At 42.0% G+C, this 25591-nt stretch overlaps 6 protein-coding genes across 11 annotated transcripts; 4 read left to right on the top strand and 2 right to left on the bottom strand.

The window, feature by feature from the left end:
- The first annotated feature begins 1240 nt into the window (after positions 1–1240).
- On the top strand, positions 1241–3181 carry rpusd1 (RNA pseudouridine synthase domain containing 1). Of its 4 annotated transcripts, none has more exons than XM_085933090.1 (6): positions 1241–1345; positions 1575–1775; positions 1885–2008; positions 2082–2217; positions 2310–2411; positions 2460–3181. In XM_085933090.1, the coding sequence occupies exons 2-6, from the start codon at positions 1594–1596 to the stop codon at positions 2888–2890; spliced, it is 975 nt and encodes a 324-aa protein (XP_085789216.1). In that variant the 5' UTR covers positions 1241–1345; positions 1575–1593; the 3' UTR covers positions 2891–3181. The 4 variants fall into 4 exon arrangements, with proteins under 4 accessions (XP_085789216.1, XP_085789218.1, XP_085789217.1 ...); XM_085933092.1 differs by having other exon boundaries at positions 2082–2184; positions 2460–3177; XM_085933091.1 differs by having other exon boundaries at positions 2484–3176.
- An 88-nt stretch (positions 3182–3269) lies between these two features.
- On the top strand, positions 3270–6192 carry slc25a17 (solute carrier family 25 member 17). The gene is made up of 9 exons (XM_085933094.1): positions 3270–3465; positions 3773–3833; positions 3925–3991; positions 4150–4301; positions 4452–4568; positions 4653–4801; positions 5403–5498; positions 5588–5673; positions 5878–6192. Exons 1-9 carry the CDS (start codon positions 3409–3411, stop codon positions 6029–6031), a joined length of 939 nt encoding a protein of 312 aa, XP_085789220.1. The 5' UTR covers positions 3270–3408; the 3' UTR covers positions 6032–6192.
- A 229-nt stretch (positions 6193–6421) lies between these two features.
- Positions 6422–21798, top strand: znf598 (zinc finger protein 598). Of its 3 annotated transcripts, XM_085933087.1 has the most exons (13): positions 6422–6597; positions 6724–6876; positions 7493–7605; positions 7694–7823; positions 8004–8215; positions 8312–8529; positions 8609–8702; positions 8862–9040; positions 9130–9208; positions 9290–10161; positions 10286–10451; positions 10532–10679; positions 11456–12976. In XM_085933087.1, exons 1-13 carry the CDS (start codon positions 6580–6582, stop codon positions 11831–11833), a joined length of 2760 nt encoding a protein of 919 aa, XP_085789213.1. In that variant the 5' UTR covers positions 6422–6579; the 3' UTR covers positions 11834–12976. The 3 variants fall into 3 exon arrangements, with proteins under 3 accessions (XP_085789213.1, XP_085789214.1, XP_085789212.1); XM_085933088.1 differs by lacking the exon at positions 11456–12976 and adding an exon at positions 21186–21798 and having other exon boundaries at positions 6486–6876; XM_085933086.1 differs by having other exon boundaries at positions 6486–6876.
- syngr3a (synaptogyrin 3a) lies at positions 13767–19955 on the bottom strand. Its single transcript, XM_085933097.1, has 4 exons — positions 19848–19955; positions 17801–18035; positions 17449–17594; positions 13767–17059 (listed from the first exon to the last, which is right to left on the bottom strand). The coding sequence occupies exons 1-4, from the start codon at positions 19947–19949 to the stop codon at positions 16853–16855; spliced, it is 690 nt and encodes a 229-aa protein (XP_085789223.1). The 5' UTR covers positions 19950–19955; the 3' UTR covers positions 13767–16852.
- Positions 20463–22047, bottom strand: gfer (growth factor, augmenter of liver regeneration (ERV1 homolog, S. cerevisiae)). Its single transcript, XM_085933096.1, has 3 exons — positions 21634–22047; positions 21194–21387; positions 20463–21046 (listed from the first exon to the last, which is right to left on the bottom strand). Exons 1-3 carry the CDS (start codon positions 21838–21840, stop codon positions 20884–20886), a joined length of 564 nt encoding a protein of 187 aa, XP_085789222.1. The 5' UTR covers positions 21841–22047; the 3' UTR covers positions 20463–20883.
- Positions 22048–22167: 120 nt separating this feature from the next.
- Positions 22168–25038, top strand: drg2 (developmentally regulated GTP binding protein 2). The gene is made up of 14 exons (XM_085933089.1): positions 22168–22371; positions 22495–22587; positions 22811–22971; positions 23122–23211; positions 23295–23355; positions 23460–23550; positions 23631–23703; positions 23778–23868; positions 23941–24038; positions 24123–24199; positions 24271–24359; positions 24431–24489; positions 24570–24623; positions 24722–25038. Exons 2-14 carry the CDS (start codon positions 22524–22526, stop codon positions 24806–24808), a joined length of 1095 nt encoding a protein of 364 aa, XP_085789215.1. The 5' UTR covers positions 22168–22371; positions 22495–22523; the 3' UTR covers positions 24809–25038.
- The last annotated feature ends 553 nt before the right edge of the window (positions 25039–25591 follow it).

Raw genomic sequence — 25591 nt, 5'->3', positions numbered from 1 at the left:
CCTCCTTTTCAGGCCATGTGAGTGCGGTGGTGTTGTTACTGCGGATGGCCTGCTCCAGAAGGGCGCGGTGGGCGACGGCGGGCAGATAAAGGAACACATAGAGCAAGGCCAGTAGCAGCAGAGCCAGCAGCAGCAGGAGGCCCCAGTCTGATGTCATGATAGGCTCCTCGCAGCGAGCCTGCAGGAACGACTTGTTATGCATGTTACCACAACAAGACGGCAGACAAAGGCACGCAGGTTTTTAGGTGTTTTTCGGCTTTGTAATGTCACAGAAGATCCAGTTTGCTCGTCTGGTTGGTTAGGACAACATGGATAAAATATGACTTCTTCTTGAGCTGCAAAGACAAATGATTTCAAATCCAAGTCAAAGTGAGCCAGATGGAAGTCAGTGAAATCCAGCAGAAAATGAGCAGAAAGATCTTGTTAGCATCTCTCCAAGAGCAGGAATCCATGGAAAAATGTTCAAATGCATTTGACAAAGATCAGCAAGGATCTCCTCTTTGTCAGTGCCATCTCACTAAAACGATTTGTGCTGCGATTTGCCTCTCGTATCGCGTGCACGAGTCTGTGCCCAGGTTATTGTATTAATTTCCTCTGAGGTCTTATGCAACATAGACACGCAGTGGAAATGCAGCTTGGATTATGAAGTGCCAATTGTGAAATAATTCCAGAGTGTTAACTGTCATACAGCGTGAGGAGATTATCCCCTGGAAGAATCAGAATAATATGTTCCTAAAAATTGTAATATTGACATTAGATCACAAACAGGAGCCTGGGTGAGCATATTATTAACAGTGCACTGTAATTATATTATTTATATTTTATATTATTATTTGTGCTGACCGGTGCCACATCAGAAGTTTCATCCGAGCTGTTTACCTCTGTCAGAGGTGAGTTTGAGGTGAGGGATTATGGAGGTAGTAATCAATTGATGCCTGACAAGGTAGACTATTTACTGACACCACACAGACAGATTAAGTACATTCAATAAACGCAATAACCTTGAAACCGGAACCAGTGAATGTTTCATATTCACCATGGGTGATTATAGAATTTAGATTGAAGCTAAAGTCTTGTTTTTAATAACATAATAAAATAAATATGACAATGACCACGTGTATTGATAAAATTGAGATTAGAATCCACATCGCCAATTAAAACGGTGTTATTATCTTTGTACAGACGTGTTTTGTTTTTTTTGACAGTTTTCAAAATGATGTTGCATTTAGTCGCCAGTACGGTAGATGGCGCCCCACCACTTGATCTCGGTTAGCGTTAGCCACAAACGGAAGCACAACCTTTGTCACCACTATCACAACAACATGACTTGAAGATTTGAAGTTTGGTATGTATGAAAAATATGATTTGCTTCAGTATGTGTCCTGGATGAACGTGGAGTTAAATCTGCTATCAATAATCTGTGTTAGTTTACCACGTAATGGCGTTAGATCATACTTTCTACCAATTCATGTTTGTGTTTAATTCATTTGAGTAGGATTCTTTAACTGAGATGCGAACCGAGAAGCTCTCGATGGTGTGGCATGAATAAATCGTTATTCTAATGTGTTTGTAAGGTGTGTTTTGTGACGTCTAATGGAGCCGGCCAGCGTGGAAAGACTTAGCGTGCTCTTTCAGAGTGATGATTACATCGTGGTGGACAAGCACTGGGACATCCGCATTGACAGTAAAATGTGGTATGAAAAAAACACGGTGCAGGCTCAACTTCGCCACCGCTTCCCTCAACTGGCAGACCCCAACACGTACTATGGATTCAGGTGAATTATTGCTAATGTTACAGCAGACTCATTATTGGTAACCTGAAAGTGCCAGATTGCAAATGAATGGGTGGTAATGAATATTATCTGCTCCCTTTCGCCATACCAGGTTCTGTCATCAGTTGGATTTCTCGACAAGTGGCGCCCTATGTGTGGCACTCAATAAGGCTGCTGCTGGCCAGGCGTATCATTGTTTCAAGGAGCGGACTGTCACCAAGGCCTACCTTGCCCTGGTATGTGTTCAGTGAAACACAGTTTAACATAACAATTTGTAAAATGGATGCCAATACATCTGTTTGTTTGTAGGTCCGTGGATTGGTGGAAGAAGAGTTACAAACACTTCATTTTTCCATTGGCAAGAACACCTCAGAGGGAAAAACACATATGATGTGTATTGAGGGGACAGATGGTATGCTTGGAGGATGCAAAAATGAGATAGTCAGTTAGTTGTGCTTACATTTTCTCTCATACCGTAAAATTGTTTGAAACAAATTCTTCTTTTCTTCAAACATCCTCTTCTCTTTTTCTTATCAGGTTGTGAGAATTCCAAACCATGCCAGACTGCGTTGACAGTATTGGAGTATGGCTTGTATGATGGTGAACCTGTCACCAAGGTGCTGTTGCAGCCTTTTACAGGTAACATATACGGTAAAGCTTGTAATGGACCAACAAATGGTGCTTTAGAAATGATACATATGTGTGTCCCAGGCCGAACCCACCAGTTAAGGGTCCACTGCAGTGCAATAGGCCACCCCATCGTCGGGGACTTCACCTACAGTTCAGGAGTCGACAACGGCCCCTTCCGCATGATGCTTCACGCCCACCTTCTCCATATCCCTCTGGATCCCGAACCCTTACTTGTTTACGCAGGGGACCCCTTCCTGCCCTCGGTCGACCCAAAATGGATCCCACAGCGCTCTTTACGACCCCTGAAAGACACCGTAGACGCCCTGTTAGATCAAAGGATGGAGGAGCAGAGACAAGTGAAGGTGATGGAGAGGGAACGAGTGAGACAGAAAGAAGAGAAGCGGTTGAAAAAGAACAGTAAAGAGGAGAGTGATGAGCAGAGACGACAGTGTGAGCAGTGGCTTAGAGAATGGGATGGAGACTCATAGTTTGGTTAATTATGATTAGGCATTGATTTTATTTATTCCAGTTGTTCATTTGGGAAACCAGTCAAGCATGTATTTTCCACACTCAATACAAATTCCATAAAGATACAAGACAAGGTTTATAAGCCTGATGATAAAAGAGAACGTATTGCCTTGCTCATATTATACGTACATAGGCTAAGTATGTCTTTTTGTATATGTTGTATGTTCACCAAATATTTTTATCATATCCAAGTATGACATGGTTTAATTAAATAATTTAATAGTCAACCACACTGTAAATATTAATTTTACTGTGTAAATAAAAATACATTTTCATGCAACTTTCTTGCGAGGATTGCCAGTCGCTAGCAACTACATTACCCACAATGCACCTGTACTGACAAGCGAACCTAAGATAGGGGAAGCGGTGATTCTGGAAACTGCAGATGTAAAAATTTTCAGATATAGGGGGAAAAAAATCTGATTAAGGCATTAACCTTCTTCCTTTTGGGGTAAAATTGTCTTATAATTCGATCAACATGAGTTTTGAGGTATTGTCGTATGAGGGTTTGGTGCATGCTGTGTCCGGAGCAATGGTGAGTTAGCTTAAGTACACCCGTGTTTAGTTCTATCATTGTTAGCTAATTACTGTACTAACGTTGTAGTAACGTATTAATACAGCCTACACATACATTTTCGTCTGCTTTTAGAACGGAGCACTGGAAAAACTACGCAAAGTTTAGTGGTTTAAATTACGGTTTAATTTTGCTACTGACAATGAAATTATATTTGCTTACTCGTGCCTATTTTATAGATTTTAAAATGGTTATGTATACAAGTTATGTATACAAGTTTTTCAATTTGTGAGGCTTTTATTCCATGAATAATCGTAACTTATTTTAGGGAAGCGTGACAGCTATGACAGTATTCTTCCCTCTGGACACTGCCAGACTGAGACTTCAAGGTACAAAGGTGTTAATTGCACCAATGCCTTATTTATCTATATATTGAATGCCGTTTGTATATAAAGTTTTTGTTCAATGTGTGTGTTGAAGTGGATGAGAAGAGGAAAGCTGCGTCAACTCTAGCAATTTTAGCAGAAATAATCAAGGAGGAAGGATTGTGAGTATCTATGGAAATATAACAAGCCATCAACTGGGTATGGGTCAATTGCAGGGCACATCCACTTTCATTTACCAAAACATTTGGATTATTTTTAAACCATTGAAAGTTTGCAATTTTTGAAAGTATAAATGTGCATTTTGTGCCCCTTTCTGCAGACGAGCTCCATACAGAGGTTGGTTCCCAGTCATCTGCAGCCTCTGCTGCTCCAATTTTGTCTACTTCTACTGCTTCCACAGCCTGAAGGCCAGTTGGCTGAAGAGACATCAGTCAGCACCTCACACTGACTTACTGGTCGGAATAGCTGCAGGTAACGTGCTTTGTTTTGAAATATATAGTGTCGTCTAAAGAGAAAATGATGCTGTATGCAACCATGGAGCATTCCATACCAACAGCTGATAAACATTTCATCTTTGAGTTGATAAGAACAGAAAACAAAAACCTTCTTCGTCTCCCCCAGGTGTTATAAATGTGCTAGTAACCACTCCACTGTGGGTCGTCAACACGCGGCTGAAGCTTCAGGGCTCCAAGTTTCACAACACAGATATTCATCCCACTAACTACCGTGGTATTTTAGGTAAACTAAATCCGATGATGTCATGTATTGCTATTTATTTTTGATTCTCCGGCTGGGATTAATTTCCACTGATGTTTTTGGCAGATGCATTTGTGCAAATTACCCGTGACGAGGGCGTTGGGGCACTATGGAACGGCACTTTTCCCTCCCTACTGCTGGTCCTCAACCCTGCCATCCAGTTTATGATTTATGAAGGTCTGAAGAGGCAACTGAAGAAAGGTGTACCCAGAGAGGTGAGGAACAAGGTTCATTCCAACACAAGTTACAGCCGCACCATTTTTTAACACTCTTTTCACGTGCAATACAAATGCTGCATAAAAGCATTGCTGTGAAATATGTGAAATCACAAGCAGACTTCATTGTGAGGATGCACCAAATGAGCCTTGCTAATTCCTCTCACATGATTCTTTTGAGGATCAAGCAAATGTCAAGGGGAATGTCGAGATTGCGTCTGATCAAAACGAGAGTGCGGAAAGCCCTTTTAGTCTTTCAGCTCAGTCACAGCATATGATCAAAGCACAAACTAAGATTGAGAAATAAAAAAAGGAAAGTGTTTGGCTCGATGCAAATTTGCATAATTGAGTCTACACTTAAGTCATGCAAGTTATACAGTTGATAAAAACGGCCCTGTTCAAATGCCAGGTTCAAGACCAAGAGAAATCATAAACGTTTTTCCACCACCAATGTGGCCTATATAATCCAATTAGAACTTTATATGAGCGGGCAATTAAAAATAACTAGATAATTTGGTTGCACAAATATGCACACGCGTGACTGTTTTCCGAATTAAACTTTTGCATACATGTCAAGTCGTTTTTTATTTTTTCTCCTCAGCTCGCATCTTTTGAAGTCTTCATGATTGGGGCAGTGGCCAAAGCTGTTGCCACCACTATGACTTACCCACTGCAAACTGTTCAGTCGATTCTTAGGGTAGGTGTTCTGCACGACTCCCTGCTTTTTCACACACTAATATATCCATCCACCCCAAATTCCTGTTTATTTATTTTTAATTTCCACAGTTCGGTCAGTTCAACAAGTCAACGAGCAAGTCCACGCTGCTGTCCAGTCTCATGACAATCAAGTGTTTGCTTGTCAACAGAGTGAGGTGAATCTAAAAATGTCTTCTTTTTTTTTTTTTTTTTATAACACAATATAGCCTGTTTAGGACCACGCGACATTAGTCTTGTCACTTGTGTCATCATGCCTGCATCAGCAGCTTGGTGTGTGCAGGAAAAACTAGAAAAAACTAGTTTTACTAGTAAGACCTGTATTACAGTAGACATATTGAATTTGATTTCTCCTTCCATAGGAAATTTGGCATGTTGGGTCTGTTTAAAGGCCTGGAGGCCAAGTTGATGCAGACGGTGCTGACTGCGGCCCTCATGTTTCTTCTCTATGAGAAGATTGCCAGCTGCACTTTCAGAGTCATGGGATTGAGGAACCACCAAAGAAACGCTCGATAGCAAAATGCATTGGACTGTCTCACCAACATAGTACTTGTGCAACAATACACTATTGTAACCACCTCTGTCATAGATCACATGATCGGACATTACGTTGGTCAGAAGCCCCTCATTACTTTTCAAATTAGATCACTAAAGATACACTCTCTCACTGAATCTTTTTGTTTTTTACTCTTTTTGAAGCCGTTCCAGATGAAAGAAGTTAGTTAGTCTTTGCAATTGAGTAAATAGAACCCAAGCCACTATATCAGGCGAATGTTATTTTAACCTTTTTAAAAATCTACATTTTATTTTAAATAATTGGTTATCATTTCAGTAACGTCAGCCATTTTGTTTTCCATGGAATTGGAAATCTAATTGAATCAAAATTAATTTCGATTCAAAGACGTTACGTCATATTTGTTTGACCAGTTGTATAAAAGCATATTGCGCAAACCCGGATGAAGGCGCTCGCCGCATGTTGTCTCCCACGTGGAATATCGTGCGTAGATCTACACACAGTATGATAGCGCGAAGTAACTACTGTGAGCTGTGAGCAGTTCATCCACATGACATACAGATCATTGGTAAAGCGTTGCGTTCCACGTCATTTTAGATTCTCATAATTACGTAAGCACTACAGTGTCAGCGGCTGGACCCATTAGGCATTTTCTCTCTTTTTTTACTCTATCATGGATTCAACAACCTCCAAGGAAACGGAGAAGCACTGTGTTTTGTGCTGTCAAGATAGCGACATCTTCGCCTTCGGAAAATGCGACCACCCGGTGTGTTATCGCTGCTCCACCAAAATGAGGGTGCTCTGCGAGCAGAAGTACTGCGCCGTCTGCCGGGAAGAGCTGGACAAGGTGCGGATTTCGACATTACTGTGGCTCGAGGACGACGCTTAGCCATGCTAGCTAGGCCGCGGCATTCTCCCAGTGAAAATGTAAAAAAAAAAAAAAAAAAAGTTTAAAAATAGTGATAAAAAATACACAGGGAATGTATTGAAAACGGCGGAAGACGAATACACAAAATACGTTGACAAGTCACAAGCTTGCTAGCTAGCCATCCACCGGTCGCACTAGCTTCTTTTGTAGTAGCGCGACTTAAATGACAACACAATCTCCGCTTTTACATCTTTATTGTATGCAGAAGTAGTGCTCGTATTCTAATCAAACATACTTCTCTGACTTATGTGCGGAATGGATAATATACCTGTCATTCCATTCTTCCCTGCCTCTGCTCAAACAGCTACACTGCTGAACAATGCTATACCAAAGTCATCCTTTACTTTGAATCTATCCCACACTACATATTGCACATACATGATGGTAGCTGTGTAGTCTCAATTAAATAAATTAAAGGTGATTTCCTTGAATTTGAACTTGCTTCACAATGTCTGTTTGTGCAATTTTTAGGAACCTCTTAGAATTGTCCATAGTGAGTTGATGTTAAATATATTTACCTCAATGTTGTTCTCAGGTGGTGTTTGTAAAGTCTACGGAGGCCTTTTCTTCTCTGCCCCATCAGCAGTTCCCCTGTGACAAGAAGCATGACATCTATTTTGGTGATGAGAAGATCTATGCTCAGTACAGGTCAGTTATGTGTCGTGAATTGGTAGCATAGTCTTATCCATCAGATATCATTTTATGTTGTGGTTAATTCCTGTATTTCTTTCCTCAGGCACCTGCTGTTGGCACAATGTTCCTGCTGTCCTGAACCTAAGGTCTTCTCAAAGTTTGTGGAGCTGGAGCAGCACATGAGGAAGCAGCATGAACTCTTTTGTTGTAAACTCTGCACAAAGCATTTGAAGGTATTTTTACCCTTGCTTTCTGATTTTGAGAAGGTGCTGACATTATTTTGATCACTGTCATGGTTACATTTTGTGGATACAGATGTCAGCATTTGTTAAAACAAGGGTTTTAGAATGTATTGTCTATGGTATTTTATATATAATCTCAGTTATGATTCAAATCTAAACTTCCACCCCCAGATCTTTTCCCATGAGCGGAAGTGGTACAACCGTAAAGAACTCGCACGCCATCGAGCGCACGGAGACCCAGATGACACCAGTCACAGGGGACACCCCCTCTGTAAATTCTGCGACGACCGCTACCTCGACAACGACGAGCTGCTCAAACACTTGCGGAAGGACCACTACTTCTGCCACTTTTGTGATGCTGATGGCTCTCAGGAATATTATAGGTGTGACAGCGCATAGGCCACCTTGCCATGATGTGTAAAAACATGTTTTTTTTTGGTTGTGTTAAAACTGTGTTGTCCAAACTGTTGTGTTTGCAGTGATTACCAGTACTTAAGTGAGCACTTCAGAGAAAGTCACTATCTGTGTGAGGAGGGCCTATGTGCCAACGAGCAGTTCACCCACGCATTTCGCACAGAGATCGACTACAAGGCACACAAGGCTTCGGCGCACAGCAAGAGCCGCGCCGAAGCCCGCCAAAACCGCCATATTGACCTGCAGTTCAACTTGGCTCCGAGACAACAGAGGAGAAATGAAGGTTCGACCCACGCATTATTGTGAAGCAACAGAATTGTTGATGGTTTGTGAAGCTAAATGGGAGGGTTTGTGTCTATCAGGCATGGTGACAGGGGAGGATTATGAGGAGGGCCGTCACCAACGAGGAGGAAGGGGAAGACCTCAGATGGGACAGAAGAGCTGGCGGTACTCTCGGTGAGTCTTTACAGGCGTGAGGTGTTTACAGTACACAAGAGTGGATCGTCTCACTGTGGAGTGATATAACCCATGTGGCAATTTTGGCTCTTCCTAATGCTTCTGTTCTTCTGTTGCTGTTAAGTCATTCACGGGATTGTTTTGCTCCATTCTGTGCAGCGAGGAAGAGGACAGAGAAGTGGCGGCTGCTATGCGGGCGTCACTGGCCTTACGTCGACAAGAGGCTCGAATGGCTGCGCTGGAGAGGAGCGCTCCCAAATATTATAGGGAAGACAGGACAGAGAGAACTGAATCAGAACCGCTGACTGGACCAACCAAACCAACAAGTAAACCTCCAGGTCAACAACATAAATTTGCTTTATTTATACAATTGACTTTTTGATTTACGAGCAGTAGCTGTAATGCTTTTGTTGTCACCTTTTTGCAGTAAGGACAATGAGGAGTTTGAATCCCATGGAGGAGGAAGATGACTTTCCAGTGTTGGGTGCTGCCGCACCTCCTGCCATGTAATAAAACACAAAACGGCACAAACACCACCCACGCAACTTGCAATGGGTTCAAATATTTTTGCGTTGTTGTGTGTGCAGTGTGAAATCCTCTTCACCGGTGGTTCCCGCGGGTCCCAGGACCCTGAAAGAAGATGACTTCCCCAGCCTGTCAGTAGTTAATGTCGCAGCCCCCATGACACCATCTTATCCTGTCCAACCCAAAAAGTCATCTTCTTTTCAAGAGGAGGACTTCCCTGCTCTGGTGTCCAAAATCCAGCCCCGCAAATCTGCAACGAGCAAGAACTTTGCGTGGTCTACTCACACTGCACCAGCCCCGCCCAAAGCTCAGCCCCCGCCGTCTTCTAGGCCTCCCCCTCCACTCTCCTCAGCATCCCACGGCCCCCAACTCCTTACCTCCTCAAGCTTGTCATTGTCAAGGAGAAAAAAGAAAGTCGGGGAGAACTTAAAAGTCGCTCCCTTACGCTCGGCTTCTTCCTCTGATGACGAGAGTGGCGGAATGACGCAGCAGCAGTTCCGCTCGGTGCCTACAATGCTCGACATATCGTCTCTGCTTACAGTTAAAGGAAATGGCAGCAAACCTTTAACTGCCACCAGCAGCCCCCCCACTCCAAACCAGAGCGGTGACCCCCCTACCTCTAAAGCCAGCAAAAAGAAGAAACAAAAGAACTCCAGCTCTCCTACAAACTCTTCAGCATCAGGGACACCGGGTGCTCCCGCAAAGACTCTTTCAGTGGAAACCACGGCTCAAAAGGAAAACGTTCCTGAAAAAACGAGGAACAAGCCCTCCGGCGCTGCGGCGCTGACAGCAGTGAGCCGATTGGCTAACGGCTTCAACGAGAAACCCGCCATTAGTAAAGAGTTGGTCACGGCACCGCCGCAACCTAACACAGATGCATTTGTAGAAGAAGAGGAAGACTTCCCGGCCCTCAAGACTAAGAAGCCACCTCCAGGTAAAGACCTGATCTTTGTGTGCCTGCTTTCTAACTTAAAACAACGTGCTTCATTTGGCTCAGCTCAAAAAGCCTTAATGTGGGATCGTTCCTGTTAGTAACACATGAACATGTTGTCACGCAGGCTTCAAGACCTCCTTCCCAACAAAGTCATCAACTCCAGCTTTATCCTCCTCAATGCCACCACCTCCACCCGGCCTGGGCCTCTTGGCCACTAAGCCGCCTCCAGGCTTCACTGGTATCCCTCTCAACAGTAATGTGGTGGAGACTCCTCCTTTGGCAGGCAACCCGTAAGGACAAACTCTCCCCGCGCATCAACACTTGTTTTTTTTGTGTGTGGTGCCTTACTGTTTTATTTCTCTTCTGACAGCCTCCCTAAATCATCCAACAGTGATTACCTAGTTCCAGAGGACTTCCACCAAAGGAACCAGGAGCTGATCCAGTCCATTCGAAAGTACCTTCATGATGATGAGTCCAAGTTCAATCAGTTCAAGAACTACTCTGCACAATTCAGACAGGTACCTAAAATTCAGGAATATATATTTCGATTGTGTACACACACCTGTGTGGGGAAAAATATGCAATTGAACAAACATGGATATGATGGGAGGTTTCTGCCCGACAGTGGCAAATGTTGGTTAAACACGCTTTGATTGTGCAATCGATGTACATGTTCAATTTAAGTATATTTCAAGGAATATACTAAATTTCAAGGGGAATACTGTGAACTTCCACGAATCAATCAACTCTTACAGCCAGCCACCTTATTGCAAAGCGGGAAAACAATGCGTATGCGCCCTGTCGTGCTAAATACAATATGGTCGACATTCGTCATAAACGAAGAATGAAATGAGCATTTTTAAGCAAAGTTGCTCCGTCTACATTTCCTCATATTTGCTTCTTCATTGTCATCAAGCTTAAAGGTAAGTACACACTTCATTATATTTGTATTACTATTAATAACGTTAACGTTTTATTTTTACTCATGTAATGACTTAAAATGTTTAAAAGTCAAATGTCGTCATTAAAGTAAAGGATTTTTGTTGTTGTTGTCATTTTACTCTGAGTTAGGCTTGAGTGATATACATCTGTATTTGCGAAAGCTTGATTTCTGATTTTAGAATATTGAGTATAGAAAAGCAAAGGACAGTAAGCCCTAACAGCACTCGCGAGTCGTACCGGTGAATGATAACCTCGGGTTACAAATGAGAGCAGCCGTTTTCCCCTGAATGAATTGTGACTGCGTCTACTGTAATTCAAATTCGACTTGATATTTTTCCTATAACGTTTCCAGGGCGTCCTATCAGCAACCCATTATCACCGCAGCTGCAAAGACCTGCTGGGCGACAATTTCAACTGCATCTTCAACGAGCTGCTAGTGCTCCTGCCGGACACACTCAAGCAGCAGGAGCTCCTGTCGGCGCACGGAGACTGCAAGGCTCTGGAGAAACAGTCGGGGGTGGGGGGAGGTGGAAGGAAAAATAAGAACAAAAAAAACGCGTGGCAGACGCCTAGCACACAGGCTAACGCTGCCTCCGAGCTGGACTGCCAGGTGTGCCCCACGTGTAGACAGGTGCTAGCCCTGAAGGATTTCAACTCCCACAAGACGCTGCACATGAGGGAGAACGACGAGTTCCCTTCCTTGCAGTCCATTAGCCGAATTATCAGCTAGCCCCGCTGCGCCAATAAGTACTCTCTTGATTACTCTCATTGGCTGTTGCCAGCATGGAAGGCGGCAGCGGTTGGTCGCCGCTCAAAAGGGGTATGGAGGGGGGGTGGGGCCCAACGTGACTTCTGATAATCAATTCATTCAAACGTGTCGCAGTTAAAATGGCAAGTCGCGTTCCAACTGGGCCGTTGGCAGTGTGCAACCACAACTGTTGGCTCGTTTCAAAAGGAGGGAAGACGGAACCTGATAAGTTACTTGAAGAATCCTTTGACCCCGTTTCTTCTTTTCATTAATGTAACAGTTGCTCATCTTTGAGTATCAAGTCAGGATACCTGGTGCAAAAAAAAGTTCTAAATTATTTTGCTCATTGCGTTAATGTAGCTCTCGAGTTCCATTGGGTTGACTAAATGCAGAAAAAGATACTTGCGAATTCTCTTCAGACGCGTAGAATGGGAGTTTGCAAATTTGACAGAAATTCATATTTGTTGAATCAATTGATCCTAGTACAGAATAAATCAATCAGCTGTCCCATCTACCTCTCATTAGATAGAAAAGAAACCACCACGTCCGAAGATAAACAACCAACCAGAGACAAAAGGTTCAATCATTAGTTGCGCAGTAACTGCAACCGGTGACTCGTAACCCCGGAAAAGCACCTCATTTGTAATTGAGTGTGTGGTTTGAGGATTTTTGTGATCCCGCTACGAGTGTGCCCACGAGTACACTACTAGTAATCGACAACTTAAGCTCTTACTTGATTCATTCAAACATTGGGGCCAGGTTGGACCAGACTTTAAATATTTGAATATTAAGAAACTCAAATTGCTTTCTGTTAGCTTATTTTCTGTCTAAATTATCCAACTTAATTTTGAAAAAGCAGGTTTAATACACCTCACCGAGGTTAACAGTAGCACATTTTTATTTCAGCCTCCGGGTTTTAGACTTAAGTGGTGCATGGGACTGTGACGCACGCTTGTGCCGGGTGGCCTTGCGTGTGTGTGTGTGTTCATCTTCTCTCAGGACCTTCAGCTTGCAGTGCCCGTGTATCAATGACTTCATGACGTCATTTCTGTACATCATACCACTGATGCTGCTGATGTTTCTATTTCTTGTCTGGCTCCAATAAAGCCCTTTCTGTCTGATGTATGTTGCTACTTGTTTTCCTTCAACCATTTATTCACCGATTTAAAAGAAAGAAAAAAAAAAGGCAGTCTAAAAACGTTTTTCTTATCTTTTTTTTTTATTATTAGGAGTGATGCTCAGACTGCAGTCCAGAGTCATCCACAAAATAACACTTTTCTGTACACAGCGTTTTCTTTTTCCTCTTTTCTTGATACACAGAAAAAGTCAAAACACCCGTCGAAACGAAAATAAAACCTCAAGACGTATCATAAAAGGGCAGCACGCTAAAATAAAAAACTCACTTGTTAGTTTATGGGCTTTTTGATTTCCATCGTCACTTTGACGGCGGGAAAAAAATTGTAACATCCATGCAAAGAATTACATTGGAACCCTCACAATTAACAGCACCAGCATTACTACATATCACTTTTATTATATCCCAGTCCAACGAAACTACAGCATGATCACAGACTTTTCATTTTTGTGTCCATGGTCCATTTAGGAATTCCCAAAAAGTATTTCTGTATAAGAGTGCATTCTAGTTCATAATCATTTGTCATATATATAGAGATATGTTTTCTTTTTAAAAGGAGTACAGAACAAATCAGACCCTGAACATTATCACATACATGTTCCATTGACTTCAATTGTACAATCAAACCAACACGAGAGCAGTGTACATGGGCCAGAGCACAAAACACACAGAATGTTGGACTTGATATATATATATATATATATATATATATATATAGATATAGATATAGATATAGATATAGATATATATATATATTTTTTTTTTTTTAAGTCTACCACACAGACCGACAGAAAAAGAGAACAACAATACAACCTGACCCGAGCATCAGTCACACCCAGCCGTACTTTACGTTGCTCTACTGCTTCTACATTGGCTTTGAAATTGATTTTGGAAATGAAATTGCAAATACTCACACGGTTAGATAAATTCAAGCTTCATAATGTGTACGCTGACGTTTTATAAGAAAAGCTGATATCAGTGCAGAGTTGAAAAGTTGGGAAAGCAGTTTACTTTATTTACGCACATAGTGGGCGGGGCATTTATTTTTTGAACCTAAATCTATCCATCCATCCAATCTCTGTACCGCTTATCTTGATTTAAGAGTTAGAGTGTAGACTCTGAAACGTGTTGTGAAAAAAAAGTTGTTGGTTTTTTCCATCCGACAGCAAAGCGCTCGCTCTGAAGCGGGCACATCAGCTCAAAGCCCCAGCGAACATGCTCTCTAACAAATGAAAAAACAAAAATCCCCCCTCCCAGGTCTTTCCTTTTTCTCTACTCAATGGCCGACAATGAGGCGCTCTAAAGCAGCCGCATGATTGGACTGTCTGAAAAGATATTTTGTGACAGTGGCATAGCGAATAGAGGCCTTTGTTTGAGGACATACAGAAAATCGAGTAAAAACGTGCATCAGCTTTTAGTTGGCAGTTGTATTCGCGACACAGTTTTAACATGAACGTTTGCCAATAGTTGGAAATTAACCTAAAATACACCAAAAGCATTTAAATCAACGATGGGAAATAATGCAATTGGATTTAACAAAATATTAAAACGGAAATAAACTCCCTACTTGCAGCTTGGTGAATCATACTATAAGAAATCTGATCTCATTTCTTCCTGGAAGTCGGAAACAATGTCATTTAGTGAAGGAAGGCCATTTTTTTCTTTCTCTATAACTGCCCTCTTGAGCGTCTTTAACCTCACTGGTTATTTTAACTCCCAATTGTTTGGAACTCAATTGATTCGATTGTAACATCAGTGACGTTGAAATTGAATCAAGAGTCTGCGGGCTGTGCCATTTAAAGACCCATTTACGTTGTGGAGTCTTCCTGGAAATAAAACACTGTGGGACACTTTCAGCCTAAAGCAATGTCATGCAGTTACGATAGCATCGCTTTTTTTTTTTCTTTTTTGATGTAATGCATTCATAACTATTTATTATAATCGTTAGTAAAATGAATGACAATAGGAGATGCCGCCACCTGTTGAATTTCGTATAGGGTTAATGTCATACATTAATAGCATGCATTTTCCTATTCTGATTCCTTAATAAAGTCCGAGTTGTCTCTTTTGCATCTGTACCAGCTTTGTTCAGCAGAGAGCGCTGTTTCCTTGATTGAAAACTCAGCACAGGCAAATCTTACACGCAAGTAAAATAATAAAAAAAATCTGTTAAGTCGTGTAGCAATGTCCTCCCTTAGTCCTAACACTTGTTCCTGAAAATAAATTCAACGCGGCAACATTTTTAACGCATCCACGCACTCGAGCATGCACACGACTGTCACAGTTACACCTGAGCGGCCCGCTTCTCACCATGGCAACAGAACCCCCAAGGAGACTTCTAGTTTGGCATGTGACCACACGACAACCAACCTCAAACGCGAGTCCCCGTAAACAGACAACAGTAATGTGTTCAACGTGATGAAAAGATTCATAAGAACATAGGGCAGTTTGGCAGCTTCTAAAAAGTAAACAAACACAACTGAAAGATTCTCCCTACTCACCCGAGACACGATTCAATCTCGGACACCGTCTCAAATGACACACGACCTACATTCCCTGGTACTGAAATTTATACATGAACATTTAGGTGGAGATCACCTCAATCAGGGAGGAATATGTTGGAGTTCACCATGACATGCATGACAAGAATAAATATTCATTTCAAGCTTGAATTGGATTCAACATTTTCCAAGTCAAATTTGCCTGAGGTTTGTTTGTACAATTCAAAGCTGAAAAGAGTGTGTCATTTGAGGCAGAGCCGATGATTAGTTGATGATGGATATCCAGAAAGTGAACGCACCGTTATAATTCCAATGAAGGTCAATTACCACCGAATTTCTATCTTAAAAATCATTTTGATTTATTTTAAAGATTTTTTTTTTTTTTTACTGTCAACAAATTGAAATTATGAAGTCTTATGTTGCTTTTTGAATTGAACTACTGAAATAAATTGCATTCCAGTGGATATAAAAAGTCTACACACCCCTGTTTGAATGCCAACATTTTTGTGAGCTTTGTTTGAGAAATGTTGTTGTCCAGGTTATGGGTTACATTAATTATTTCTTTAAAGGATTTATCTTATGTTTATATTCTACAAAATGCCATTTAAACACGAGTGTGTACACTTTTTAAACCCACTGCATGTTCAAATACTTAAGATAACATTCGATTGAAACAAACATTTTTTTTTTCATTTGTACTGATGGATGTGTTTTCACTTTCTATATCCACCGCAAAAGTCATCTACTTAAACCACAGTACAGTATAGTATACATCAATCTGCATGAGAATGTGAGATATTGCACTTAGTCACAAAAACATTGTTGTGGTGATGATGATGTTGTTCAGCATGTGTAAATCTACTCGGTTAAGTCACTGTCAGTACAGTATGGCACTTCAGTTGCTATCCCTACATGAATTTGAAAACATGCAGATTCAATACACATGATAACTTTTAAACTGCCGAATCAAATTCAAATGAAATAAATAAAAACAGATCAATTTGGCATGAGAGGGAATACTTCATATTTCAAGTGAAGGTGCTTTTTCGTACTGCTTACTACTAGTTGCTCTCCTATTTTACATGTGAATACTGCAAAATGGCCTCATCTTCTATGGTTCCTCCTCTTGTTTCCTTTCTTTCTTTCTTTCTTTCTTTTTCATCGTATCCTAATCTGCATGAAAGTGAGTCTAGAAAAGTGCAGATAAAGCTGGAATGTTCACGTAAACAAGAGGAGGAAACAAAAGAGCTGATTTTTTTCTTTTTTTTTTGCCCCACCCTTGAAAATCCAGCCCACAATAATTGATAGTGGACCATGACGTAGAGCAATTTAACTTCTCGTGTAATTTCTTTCTACGCATCATCACTAGTAAATGGGAACCTGATATGTGGGTGCTGCGTTGTTCTCTGTAAACGGAGGGTTTTGGTAGGTCTCTGTGGTGTCAGTGGTGCCCCCTGGTGAGTTGGAGGGTAACGGCTGGGTGGGGGCTACGCCATCCAAGTGCTCTGAGGTGAACAAGGTCATGTCAGTGCCCAACAGGTACTTCTGCACCGCGCGCACTGTAAGACCAGCCTGAAAGCACAATTGAATGGACACATCGTAAGAGGGGCGCACCGACACCAGTTTAGCCGAAAGTAGGTTTTTTTGGCCACTAGATGGCAGTGCAGTACAGCCATGCAGATACAAATGAAGAATAGACTTCTTGTACATCTATAAATGACTCTGTAAGATGCTATTAGTCTTTTTTTTGTGCACAGTCATGCAGATAGAAATGAAGAAGAATAGACTTATTGTACAACTATAAATAACTCAGTAAGATGCTGATCGTCATTTTTTTGTGGAGGATAAAGAATATATGCCTGTGGGTATTCTTATAGTATGTGTAATTTGCAGTGGCTAATATCGTCCAAGCTATTCTCCTGGTTGAAAATCGCAGCATTAGTGTAGCTTCAGTTTCTTACCCAAGTGATGATAGAGAAGAAAGAGAAGGCGATGGCAGCCCGAGCTGCATCAGCGCCCTGGTTGAGGGGCAGCTCAGCAGCCGTTGTTCGAGACCACTGGTTAGCCAGGAAGCAGAAACTTACAAAGTACAAGAAGGCCCAGAAACCTGCCAGAGAGACAGACACAGCCGCATAGTTGAGAGGATTCATCAGCTGATTTTTCTTCATTCATACTGGGTTTCGATTCTCGTAAAATCTTGTGATGTGACATATCGCTGATGAGAAGTAGGACAGCTTTGAAAAACATCTGAAGGGAGAACCCCAAGCTATTTTAGACTTCTACAGTACTTGAAAAGAGGAAGACAATCCTCACCTGAGAAGCCGATCTCAAGCATGACTGCCTTCTTGCGGTCTTTGACGGAGCTGATGGAAGAGAATTTGTAGTCGAGTAGCATGAAGAAGGAGCAGGCCAGCAGGCCCACCAGGCCCACGAACACGCCGTAGTTGCATGCGTCCGCGTTCTTGTTGAAGACACAGTAGAGACGTTCGCTGCCTATGTTCACGTAGCCCTCGTTCACGATGGAGGCGAACACCACCAGTGAGAAGATCTTTACAAAAGATAAGATGATTACAGAAATACACTATATAAGATTAATCTTTTTTTTTCAGATGATGAGGTACAAATGTAGATCAAGTTCTTTTTAGAAAAATACACTCAGTATTTCAAGTGAACATCTCTTTGCACGCGCTCAGACCAAAAGCATTAACCTAATTTCCATCCTTTCTGTTATGACTGACCGGAGAGTTTGATGCTTCGCTTCCTTACCAGAATCAAATAGTCCCGAGGCATTTTCTGTGTGTGTGTGTGTGTGTGTGTGTGTGTGTGTGTGTGTGTGTGTGCTTGTGTGTGTCTTGTGTATTTGTATTTTTGAAAAGCACTAGCCATACAAGTTGCCATCGCAAATGCCAAATGTCTCTTTCCTCATGATTAACAACTCTCCTTCATAAATCCGTCTTTATTCTTCTCACACATTCACATAGTTGAGTAACAGTGGATGGCAGAACAGGGCCATGTGACATGCACACACACACCCACATGGGGGTGTGGGTCATATGATGGCGGAAGGACACACAAAGGGAGAATGTCGGAGCCACAATCACGTGTCTACTTCTAATCTGCTTAGATACACAGGTGGTTCAAGTGGCTTGCTATATGGCAAAGCAATGCACCTGCAAAAAATCATATTGTTCAAATTTAGAGCTGTCAAAATTAATTGATCAATCCACATGTAATCATCAAATTAATCGACAACTATTTTAATAATGTAGTAATTGTTTAGAGCTATTTTTTTTTTTTTATCACAGAATGGTCCAAATCCTCTAATGTCAGCCTCTCGATGGCAATCATTCATGAATTTTTTCGTATCAACTTCAGGTTACTCTATCTGGATTCATGAGAATACTTCATATTATAGTATGTTGTCAGTAGTTGTATGTTCGGAGGAACAGTCAAGAAAAATGCAACCATCATAGATCACATGGATGAAGGAAGGAAGCGAGGATGGATGGATGGATGGATCGATAGCTAGATAACGACCACGATCAATAGATGGATGGCTAGATCGATAGACTTTTGTATTAAGCGCACACGATGCACTGTTGGTGATGTTCAGTTCTGATCAGATATGGAATGTTTAATCAGTCCCATTGTCAACACGGCTGTCTGTGCCAAACAATTCTCTTGCGACTTATATTTACACACATTTTACGCCATTACATCCCCACATCGGTCATGCCGGTCGGAGGGAGAAAACCTTATGCGTGTCACCCTGAAGTGACGCTTCTTTTTAAATGTCAGGCCGCCTGCCTGCGTGCGCAGTGACGTTCACGGACCAATCACAGGTGGAATAGCAGTCGACGACGTTTAAGGCAAATCAGTAGCTCATTTTGCTGAACAATATAGCTTTTGCATGATGAGTAAGACTATCTGATCATTTAAATGTTATAAATAACTAGGCTTAAGGTGAATATACATTTTTCTTTTTTTTTAGCTCATTTGAACGCAGCACGTCCATTGGATTAAATACATTAAAAAAAATACCCAAAAAATAAACCCAATAAGGTGGTGTTATGTTGCGTTTGGGTCTCTTGAGCATCTAATAAGACAAACGCCTGACGCTGGGCCTTGGTTTCATGCGCTGCATTAACACATAATAGGACCTGAACATTTATTCCCCGTTTTTCCACAATGCGTTACATTTATAGTTTGTGCGTGTTTTTTTTCTTCTTCATCGTTGATGTGTAGACGGACCCCGGCCGTCACGAGGATCGCATCGCTACGATAACAGAGATAACCCACGCGCACAAACAGCAGGAGCGTAACTAATCATTTTAAAATAAAAAAAATGAACATCTCTCACCCACGACAAGGCTCTGAGGATGGTCTGTGGCTGTTTAGCGAATGTAATTGGGTCGATAGTGGACCCGGCGCGGCCCGCTCCGAACGATCCCACTCCGTCCATCTTCGCTGGTTCCGTGAACGCTTGTCGACGCTCGCTCGCTCGCTCGCGGCTCCGGGGCACGCGCTGCCCAGCTCTGCTCTGCTCTGCTCGACTCTGCTGCAGGGACGCTCCTGCATGCGCGCTCACGTCTCCTGCAGCGGCTACGCGCGCAACGTGCACGAGGGTTGCTCTCGCCCTCACTGGGAGCGCAATGGGATCAATACTGCACTGCCAAATCATGACTGTGGAATATTTGAATACATACCTAATGGCTTCCACATTTAGCTATTTAGTCGTTCACACAGTGTTTGGAAGGAAAAATAAAAGAGGCGTTTATTTATTCAGGTGGCCATATAGTGTCCATTTGATCTGAAGCCAGTATGTGAGGATGTCCATATAAATGAAAGAGAACAGGTTTCTATCAATCAATGAATTAATCAAGCCAGTGCTGGACGATTTGACCCTACAGCTTCCTCTAAATCTATTATACAGTCCACATTTTCACTTCCTGTATGTGTAGCCCTGCCGTGAATAGTGAAAACAATTAGTGCCCAACTCTCCGATTTGTATTATTATATTGTAAATATACCTCAGTCTATAGTTTTCCAAAAGACACACATTTTAAACTCATACTACATTATACCTTAAAAATAAATAACAGAAATTATTTGAGGAAAGACTTCCTTGTCGCAATATGTCACTTCAACAAAACTTTAATGTGGAATTTATTGTAATGATGAACAAATACCAAAGCATCGATGTTCAAACTCAACGTATGACAGTCCAAATGATTCAGTATGAAGGTTGGTCCGGAACAGGATGTGTTTGTACCCTTAATTTTGTTATCAGCAACAAAAACATGAAATCCATGAAAATTTTTATGCATTCATTCTGTCACGTGATGTTGTTCCAAGACAGACAGCATCTACACTCAAAAGTTCTGCAAGGCTTTCTCTCAGTCGCAGGAACCGTCTTTCCATCCATCCTTCCACCTCTCATCAACTCGGGAGCAATCGAACTCGGGCTTGCCCAGACGCACGTTAACGTTGTTATGGAGTCGACAGAACCACTGGGACAGAGCGTGACGGCTCCTGGTGTCCGGTTGATTGGTTTTTAATCTGTGGGGAGGAAATGATGTCATCTGAATAACTTCATTTGACAAAGTCAAGAATAATGTATTCCCTCAAATAGTAGGCTACTGTCTGTGAACTCAGTTAAATTACAGTTCCTATTTTTTCTACTTCTATGATTTGGCAGCAACTGACCTGTTCCTAAGGTCTTCTGCACATTCATCACAAGGGAAGAATTTGGAGAAGAGGTTAATAAACTGGCCCATGTCTTGCTGCTGGCTGATGGTTGGTTTATCGGGATAATATGCAGCCATGGTGTGCAGAAAGGACCAAGTGTTACGTCCTAACTCTTGCCTGTCCAGTGGGCACTCTTGTTCAGCTTGGGGTTCCTGAAATGGTTTAAAATGAAGGTTGAATAATTATGTATCAGTATCTGTTTTCAGTTGAAATGCGGTTAAGTTTGGGACTTCTTGCCATCTATCTTCCACACAATGGTGAGTTTTAATAATGACTTTTTTATTAGTTTCAATGCTGTTCCATGCAGAATATTGCTTTCCATGAAACTGGTTGTATAGCAGAAGAAAGGTAGACGACCACTCGACTAAAAAGGCCTGTATTGATTGACCCCATGTCACCTGCATAGTAGCAGCTGTCGTCTGCTGCTTCTGTGTCTTCATCCATGATTTAAAGTCCGTACAAGCGCGACACGGCTTCTTTTTCACCCCAGTTGGTGGCTGCTGCTCCCCGCTCGAGTTGTCTTCCGTTCTACCGGCCACCGCAAAAGGAAAACGGTCAAAAGCAGGTGAGTCGGAGGCTGCTGAGTCTTTCTGAGATGTGGACATATTTGTCCTCTGGCCCGCTACACTTAAGTGATTTACCAACTGATGGTTAATGTGCAAAAGGATCCATGTTTTAAATTTAATATTCTTAAAGGCAAGTCAGTATGCTTTATCTGCATGCTTTCCGCTGTCATGTAAGTCCTGTATTTGGCATTGGCTTTAACGGAAGCGACAGTCCAGAAAATGCGAACTGTATTCCGGGTGTGACGACATAACCAGGCGGAGTTTAATGTTTATTCATTGGTAAATACTACCACGTAGTGGCGGAAAATAGAACAGCAAGAGAAAATTGTCCTTTATTTAAAGTAGTTCATACTCCCCCACACGAGGGCAGTATTGCGCCTTAAGTCCGTAGAGGCCGATGTGGTTGTAAACGAAGAAGTGTTACTCGCAGTTGTACTCGGCTGCCAAGGTATTGGTGAACGGGAGCATGCAGACTAGTGGAGCTTATGTTAAAGTGTAAACGTACATTATTGCTGCCTTGTAAACTGTCCACGCTACAACCTGTGAATGCGGACCCATAACCAAACAAATGTGGGTTTGAGTTATCGTCTTTTAAGAACGTGTTTTCCGCTTGTTAAATCTATTATTCGTTTAGCAGTTTGGCTAACCAAGCTAGATTGACACGTTTTTGTATGGGTTTTCTTCATTTAACAGTGCAATTGTGGTCCAGCTGAACTGACATTATGGGGATTTTAGAGAAAATCGCCGAAATAGAGAGAGAAATTTCTCGGACGCAAAAAAACAAAGGTAACGTTTTAAGAGCAAGTGGTGAGGTTACTGTCAGCAATGAACATAATGGAAGAACTTTGGAGTATTTTATGACAGTAGCATGTCATTATAAAACCTGACATGAAAACAAAGAATTAATGTTGTTATGACGTGCTATTCACTCAATAATTAATGTTCACTTAGTGAAAATGACACTTGCTGGTCTGTAATTCCTTATTGTTTCCCCCCCCCCCCCCCACAGCAACCGAGTATCATTTGGGCTTGCTGAAGGCCAAGTTAGCAAAATACAGAGCTCAGCTGCTGGAGCCCTCCAAGTCGGCGGGGGCCAAAGGCGAAGGTTTCGATGTTATGAAATCTGGAGATGCACGTGTTGCTCTCATTGGTTTCCCCTCAGTGGGTAAGGTATGTCCTCAATACTTGTGATGGAGTTATGAAAGTCTGAACACTGGCAAAAAGGTTTTTTCTCCTTTTGTGTAACTTGGTGAAACTGTACTTCAGTGCTGAGTCTGGAAAAAAAACATTGAGAAAATGACTCACTTTTGTGTGCTCCAGTCCACGTTCCTCAGTTTGATGACATCAACTGCCAGTGAAGCCGCCTCCTACGAGTTCACCACCCTCACCTGTATACCAGGTGTCATTGAGGTACATTCATTCACATCACTACACATTTAAGTGTTGTCATGACGAATGTTCCACTCACTTGTATGTTTTTTTTTTCAACACAGTACAAAGGGGCCAACATCCAGTTGCTGGATTTGCCAGGAATCATCGAGGGCGCTGCTCAAGGTAATCGACCCGCTCAAACATGTCTGCTGAATGAGCAACTGTAATCCATCTCATCAGATTGTCTCAGTGTGGATGATAATTGCTAAATTATGATACGCTGACAGGTAAGGGAAGGGGTCGTCAGGTCATCGCCGTCGCCAGGACAGCAGACGTTGTCATCATGATGCTGGATGCCACCAAAGGGGACGTTCAGAGGTTAGTGGTGCAAAGTACCTTTTTGTCTTCTTTTCAAGTCCAGACCAAGGTCATGAGAGACATTTGTCTTTTCTCTCTAGAGCACTTTTAGAAAAAGAGTTGGAGTCAGTGGGCATTAGGCTGAACAGGGAAAAACCCAATATATATTTCAAGGTAAGCTGTTTTTCCCCATTCGAATTTTCACAAAAATCGTGACAGGGATTGTCTCCCTTTTTATGTCTCGACAGCAAAAGAAAGGCGGTGGCCTCTCCTACAACTCCACAGTACCTCTAACCCACTGCTCGGAAAAGATGGTTCAACTCATCCTTCATGAATATAGTATCCTTCACAAGCAGGAACGCAGAAAATCATGAGCGTCTGATGCGCTTGTTTTCTTTAACCGTCTCTCAGAAATCTTTAACGCAGAAGTCCTCTTCAGGGAGGACAGCACGCCAGATGAGTTCATTGATGTCATTGTCGGGAACAGAGTTTACATGCCTTGTTTATATGTAAGTTTTTAAAAAAATTTTTTTAAAGGGTTGATCTTGAGTTGTTGTTCAACTTGTATGCATTTTTATGTACGCATCAACCAGGTGTACAATAAGGTGGATCAAATCTCTATCGAGGAGGTGGACCGCCTGGCTCACAGACCTCACAGTGTTGTTATCAGGTCAGCCATTTTACTGGGCGCTATTGTCTGTGTTGGTTTAAGTGGTTCACTGACTGCTCTTCTTTGACTAGTTGTGGGATGAAACTCAACCTGGATTACCTTCTAGAGACGCTGTGGGAATACTTGGCTTTGATTTGCATTTTTACCAAGAAAAGAGGAGGTACTCTTTCAACACATTGCTTTTCTGCATTCGTTTTCATCAACCTGTTTTGTTTTGCCTCACCCCATCAGAACGTCCAGACTTCAGTGACGCCATCATCATGAGAAGAGGAGCCAGCGTTGAACATGTGGTTAGTAGAGTCTCAGCAAATCTCTGTACAGTGTGTTGGGTTGACCTGAAGCCGCCAACATTGCGCATGTTTGTTTACAGTGCCATCGTATCCACAGAACATTAGCGGGCCAGTTCAAGTATGCTCTGGTTTGGGTAAGTTTTTACACAGCGACGCAATCTAATCTAAGCGCTTTAAATGCTAATTGGATCCGCTTCAAGAGTTGTATCAAACAAGTATAAACTGTTTGCAGGGCACCAGCACAAAGTACAGTCCGCAGAGAGTCGGTCTGACGCATATCATGGAGCACGAGGATGTCATCCAGATCGTCAAGAAGTAAAAAAAAAAAAATTCCGACACTCTGCAAGAGCTGTCACTGGCATTAAAATGGGTGGAAAAGGTCTACTTTGCGCTGCAATGGAAATGCACCCTCAACTCTCTTTCTAATACTTTTAACCCCCAAAAATTGCAAAGTATTTCCGTGTTAATATCCATTTTATTTCAACAACTAAATTCACTGACAAGGAGGCGTGAGGGGAAAAAATAAATAAATTCCACATTAGTTTAAAACCAACTAGTCTTTGTTTGTTTGTTGCTCTAAATGTCTCACAAGATCACGTCATAGCAGGTAAGCGTCTCTCACCTTTGAACCCTTCTCTCCTACCTCTGCCTTGACCAATGCAAATGCTTTTCAAACGCACACACAGAAGCCCACAAGCACAATGGCAGCATTAAAAATTGAGCAGCATCTCTTGGATGAAGAGGAAGAGAAGTGGGGATACACTTTGCTAAAGAGAGGAGTGGGGGAGCTTTTTGTTGTTGTTTTTTTATCAAGATTATCTAATTCAAGATGTCTTCATTATGTGTAATAGTAGGAAACCATGGACCAAGAACTTTGGGATGACCTGAGTGGGAAGAGAGGAATGATAAAGAGATGACTGCTGGGGAAAGAGGAGAAACAGGTACAGTGAGTAGAGCAGACACTTGATGCTACTTGAACGTTGCGTGTGTGTGGTAGCAGTGAACACAATTGTGCTCTTTCATAGTCATTTTGTAATAGTGTACGGTTCAATTCAGGAAGTACTTTTGGGCTACAATAGATGCTTCTGTTATGCCTTTATAG

Source organism: Syngnathus leptorhynchus, chromosome 16, assembly GCF_054491065.1.
Source record: "Syngnathus leptorhynchus isolate UIUO chromosome 16, UIUO_Slep, whole genome shotgun sequence".
Lineage (NCBI taxonomy): Eukaryota > Metazoa > Chordata > Actinopteri > Syngnathiformes > Syngnathidae > Syngnathus > Syngnathus leptorhynchus.
This window is presented reverse-complemented; position numbering and strand designations above follow the sequence as displayed.

Bases quoted from the DNA above. Each gene is read 5' to 3' on its own strand.
- znf598 (XM_085933086.1), top strand. From the start codon at position 6,703: ATGGATTCAACAACCTCCAAGGAAACGGAGAAGCACTGTGTTTTGTGC. The intron at 7,606-7,693 runs GTCAGTTATGTG...TTCTTTCCTCAG, and splicing joins AAGATCTATGCTCAGTACAG to GCACCTGCTGTTGGCACAAT. The intron at 7,824-8,003 runs GTATTTTTACCC...TTCCACCCCCAG, and splicing joins TCTGCACAAAGCATTTGAAG to ATCTTTTCCCATGAGCGGAA.
- gfer (XM_085933096.1), bottom strand. From the start codon at position 21,840: ATGTCCACATCTCAGAAAGACTCAGCAGCCTCCGACTCACCTGCTTTT. The intron at 21,388-21,633 runs GTGACATGGGGT...AAACCATTTCAG, and splicing joins CGACAGCTGCTACTATGCAG to GAACCCCAAGCTGAACAAGA. The intron at 21,047-21,193 runs GTCAGTTGCTGC...TCCTCCCCACAG, and splicing joins GCAGAAGACCTTAGGAACAG to ATTAAAAACCAATCAACCGG.
- rpusd1 (XM_085933090.1), top strand. From the start codon at position 1,594: ATGGAGCCGGCCAGCGTGGAAAGACTTAGCGTGCTCTTTCAGAGTGAT. The intron at 2,009-2,081 runs GTATGTGTTCAG...GTTTGTTTGTAG, and splicing joins CCAAGGCCTACCTTGCCCTG to GTCCGTGGATTGGTGGAAGA. The intron at 2,412-2,459 runs GTAACATATACG...ATGGTGCTTTAG, and splicing joins GCTGTTGCAGCCTTTTACAG to AAATGATACATATGTGTGTC.
- drg2 (XM_085933089.1), top strand. From the start codon at position 22,524: ATGGGGATTTTAGAGAAAATCGCCGAAATAGAGAGAGAAATTTCTCGG. The intron at 23,356-23,459 runs GTAATCGACCCG...ATACGCTGACAG, and splicing joins CATCGAGGGCGCTGCTCAAG to GTAAGGGAAGGGGTCGTCAG. The intron at 24,200-24,270 runs GTCAGCCATTTT...TTCTTTGACTAG, and splicing joins CCTCACAGTGTTGTTATCAG to TTGTGGGATGAAACTCAACC.
- syngr3a (XM_085933097.1), bottom strand. From the start codon at position 19,949: ATGGACGGAGTGGGATCGTTCGGAGCGGGCCGCGCCGGGTCCACTATC. The intron at 17,595-17,800 runs GTGAGGATTGTC...TCTCTCTGGCAG, and splicing joins GCTTGAGATCGGCTTCTCAG to GTTTCTGGGCCTTCTTGTAC. The intron at 17,060-17,448 runs GTAAGAAACTGA...TTGTGCTTTCAG, and splicing joins TCTTCTCTATCATCACTTGG to GCTGGTCTTACAGTGCGCGC.
- slc25a17 (XM_085933094.1), top strand. From the start codon at position 3,409: ATGAGTTTTGAGGTATTGTCGTATGAGGGTTTGGTGCATGCTGTGTCC. The intron at 3,834-3,924 runs GTACAAAGGTGT...TGTGTGTTGAAG, and splicing joins TGCCAGACTGAGACTTCAAG to TGGATGAGAAGAGGAAAGCT. The intron at 4,802-5,402 runs GTGAGGAACAAG...TTTTCTCCTCAG, and splicing joins AGAAAGGTGTACCCAGAGAG to CTCGCATCTTTTGAAGTCTT.